Source organism: Rhagoletis zephyria, unplaced genomic scaffold (genome assembly GCF_001687245.7).
Source record: "Rhagoletis zephyria isolate East Lansing unplaced genomic scaffold, Rhagoletis_zephyria_1.1 Rzeph_scaffold_22192, whole genome shotgun sequence".
NCBI classification, from domain to species: Eukaryota; Metazoa; Arthropoda; class Insecta; order Diptera; family Tephritidae; genus Rhagoletis; species Rhagoletis zephyria.
The window spans coordinates 1-3,436 of record NW_016179250.1 but is presented as its reverse complement, the minus strand read 5'-3'; the positions used below and the strand labels follow the sequence as shown (position 1 = coordinate 3,436).

Sequence of the window (3,436 nt, the reverse complement as noted above, 5' to 3'; positions counted from 1 at the left end):
AAGCAGCTGCTGGAATATGATGCCGGCCAAACAATATGGATGGCAATGCGCAAGAGCAACACCCTGCCGTTATTAAAAGTGCTGCTGCTGCGTTGCTACGGTGCGATTACGCTGTCGTTGCCAGTCAATCGGACCTTCATCACGGCCAGCATGACTGGCTTGAAATGTACCATGAATTGTGTTTATCTGCTGGCACTTTGTGGTGTGCTTGGTAGCATAGTGGGCGCTTTGTGCGTGGACAAATATGGACGACGGAAGATCACGGTAATTTCACTGTTATTCTCTGGGAACTGCGCCTTTCTAATGGGCGGCGTACTGCACTACATCTACGCGGAAATTTCGACAATTATACTGCCGCATCTGACATTTGAGTTGGTCGTCTATTTGATGTTCTGCTATCAGATTTTTGCATGCGCTGGTGTTGCGTTGGCTTCCAGTGTTTATATGGCAGAGGCATTTACAACTTCGGCGAAAGCTAAGTGTTTGGCGCTGCTGGTAGTGTACGAGCAAGCTTTGCAAGTGGCTTTGGTCTTGACACTATTCTATGCCGATTTTGCGGAGCCCCGATTTTACTTCGCCATAGGGGCGCTGGGCCTGGTCATGGGCACATTGGCGCTTTTTTTCTTACCTGAAACAATGTATTTGTCATTATACGAATGTTTAGTGAAGTTCAACAAAGTTCCTTAATACTTATAAGTTAAGCTANCATGGGCGGCGTGCTGCACTACATCTACGCGGAAATTTCGACAATTATACTGCCGCATCTGACATTTGAGTTGGTCGTCTATTTGATGTTCTGCTATCAGGTTTTTGCATGCGCTGGTGTCGCGTTGGCTTCCAGTGTTTATATGGCAGAGGCATTTACAACTTCGGCGAAAGCTAAGTGTTTGGCGCTGCTGGTAGTGTGCGAGCAAGCTTTGCAAGTGGCTTTGGTCTTGACACTATTCTATGCCGATTTTGCGGAGCCCCTATTTTACTTCGCCATAGGGGCGCTGGGCATGGTTATGGGCACATTGGCGCTGTTTTTCTTACCTGAAACAATGTATTTGTCATTATACGAAAGTTTAGTGAAGTTCAACAAAGTTCCTTAATACTTATAAGTTAAGCTAATGATTCTAATCGAATTTATGTAAATGTACGTTAAAATATAAGTGACTGTATTTATTTATGCGCACAGTGTATTGCTTAAATGGAAATACTACTTATACACATTTAATTTTTTATTTATTTTTTGAAAAATTATTTAATTTTACCTTTCTTTATGTGAACATGTGGCAATGTGCAAGCATAAATATACATATATGTATACTAGGGTGGTTCTTGAATGTAGGAAGATAATTTTTACATCATATTTCTTAAGCTTCAACCCCTACGTCAATGCTACTATGGTCAAAGATATCACATACATAAGTATACAACATGGAAAAGTAACAGTCGGCGTTGCATATTGTTAAGCTCACCTGCTATTTTTTTTTTNCGAAAGTTTAGTGAAGTTCAACAAAGTTCCTTAATACTTATAAGTTAAGCTAATGATTCTAATCGAATTTATGTAAATGTACGTTAAAATATAAGTGACTGTATTTATTTATGCGCACAGTGTATTGCTTAAATGGAAATACTACTTATACACATTTAATTTTTTATTTATTTTTTGAAAAATTATTTAATTTTACCTTTCTTTATGTGAACATGTGGCAATGTGCAAGCATAAATATACATATATGTATACTAGGGTGGTTCTTGAATGTAGAAAGCTAATTTTTACATCATATTTCTTAAGCTTCAACCCCTGCGTCAATGCTACTATGGTCAAAGATATCACATACAAATTTTGGTCCCGATTGGAGACCGTTAAGACGTCTTCGTAGGGTAATCTGAACTTTGACCCCTATGCGACGCGCCTTAACCGACTCCAATCGGGACCAAAATTTATAGTTGATATTTTCGACTATGATACTATCGATTTTAGGTATTAGACCAACATTTATATGTGATATCTTTCACCATGGTATTACCGATTAATTGGGTGAGACTGAAAAAATTGTTCATTTAATTTTATGGACAACCCTAATGTATACTTACGTACTAAAAAATCACAAAAGTGGTGACTTGTGTTTAATTTCTAGACGATAAAAGGAGAGAAAGATTAGTAGTAATGCAATTTATTTAATTGCAACTTTTAGATCAGTCTTTCCTTTGATCTTATATGGGCTCTGAAGCCATTTTTCTGTCTGGGCAAACTGATAAAATGTATTACAATTAAACCAAGTGTAGCCACACCTTCCCCATTTGGGCCTGCCTTTGTCTTTTTGGGCGCCTATGCTTTCGTCAGCAATCCATGTTGGTTGGTTGAAGCGGCGAATTTAACAGGTACCCAGCAGACGTCGGTTGTTTTTCTCAAATCCAGCATGTGGAGTTCAAGAGCTTAAGAAGTTGCAGTGGGTTAATATCACTTATGTATGTCTGTTAAACCGCAGAAGTAGGGTTTGCCTAGAATTCTAATTCTAGTCCTACATAGCACTGGGCAATCGCAGAGCAGGTGGCTTACAGTTTCTTCTGCATCTGGTGAATTACAACTACTAATAGTATTGTGTTCCAGTCCTAGCCTTGAAGCATGGATTCCCAAGGCCCAGTGCCCAGTATAAACCGGCAGTTAGTCGGTGGGCTAAAGACTCCTGCAGACCTTACAAGATTATAGCTCTTTCTACCTATTGCTAGCCACCTTTTTCAGCGCTGAGAGATGCCGCCCTTGATATAGCTCAGAGGCACAAAAACCTCGTCTGCCTCTGAGACAACCAGATCATCTTATGCCTTGATGGCGCTTGAATTCACTCTAATTGGTTCTGAAGTGAGGGTCAGTAAACGGTGTCGAGCGGTGCTACAAATAATATCCAGAGAAATGCAAATAAATTGACGTGATTCAATGTTTCAACATTATTAATGGCAAGAGGAAGGGCATTAGCGCTTGATATTTATTCTTCAAAATGAAGCTGATTTGGAGCCCAGTATCGGCGTTGTTTAGCTTGGTATATGAACCGCTTTATAAAGAGCTTTTCAAGCACCTTTTTAAAAAACTGGAAGAGATCCCGGTTCGTTAATCTCTAGACAAGATTTTTACAAATGCCTTTCTGTTATAAACATACTGATGGAAAATTATTCCATGATTTTCTGGAAAGTACCAAACAAAATATGCAAGTATGTTCCTGGTAAATTACACAATACACTACATATTATCTTCAGTAAATGATCTCGAGCGTATTTCGATTAAAAAACCAAATCTCGAACATCATGCATTGTAGCTTTGCTTAGCTTATCGATGGTATCTGACAAACGCTACGAAAAATTTTCGCCGCCGAAATTCTCCAAATGAAAAGCCGTTGAGCCTAAAAGTATACAACATGGAAAAGTAACAGTCGGCGTTGCATATTGTTAAGCT

At 39.1% G+C, this 3,436-nt stretch overlaps 1 protein-coding gene across 1 annotated transcript; it reads left to right on the top strand.

The window, feature by feature from the left end:
- Positions 1–6: 6 nt before the first annotated feature.
- LOC108381336 (uncharacterized) lies at positions 7–687 on the top strand (the record flags this gene model as incomplete). Its single annotated transcript, XM_017637755.1, has 1 exon — positions 7–687. A coding segment is annotated over one exon (681 nt), but the record flags the coding sequence as incomplete, so codon positions are not given.
- Positions 688–3,436: the final 2,749 nt, after the last annotated feature.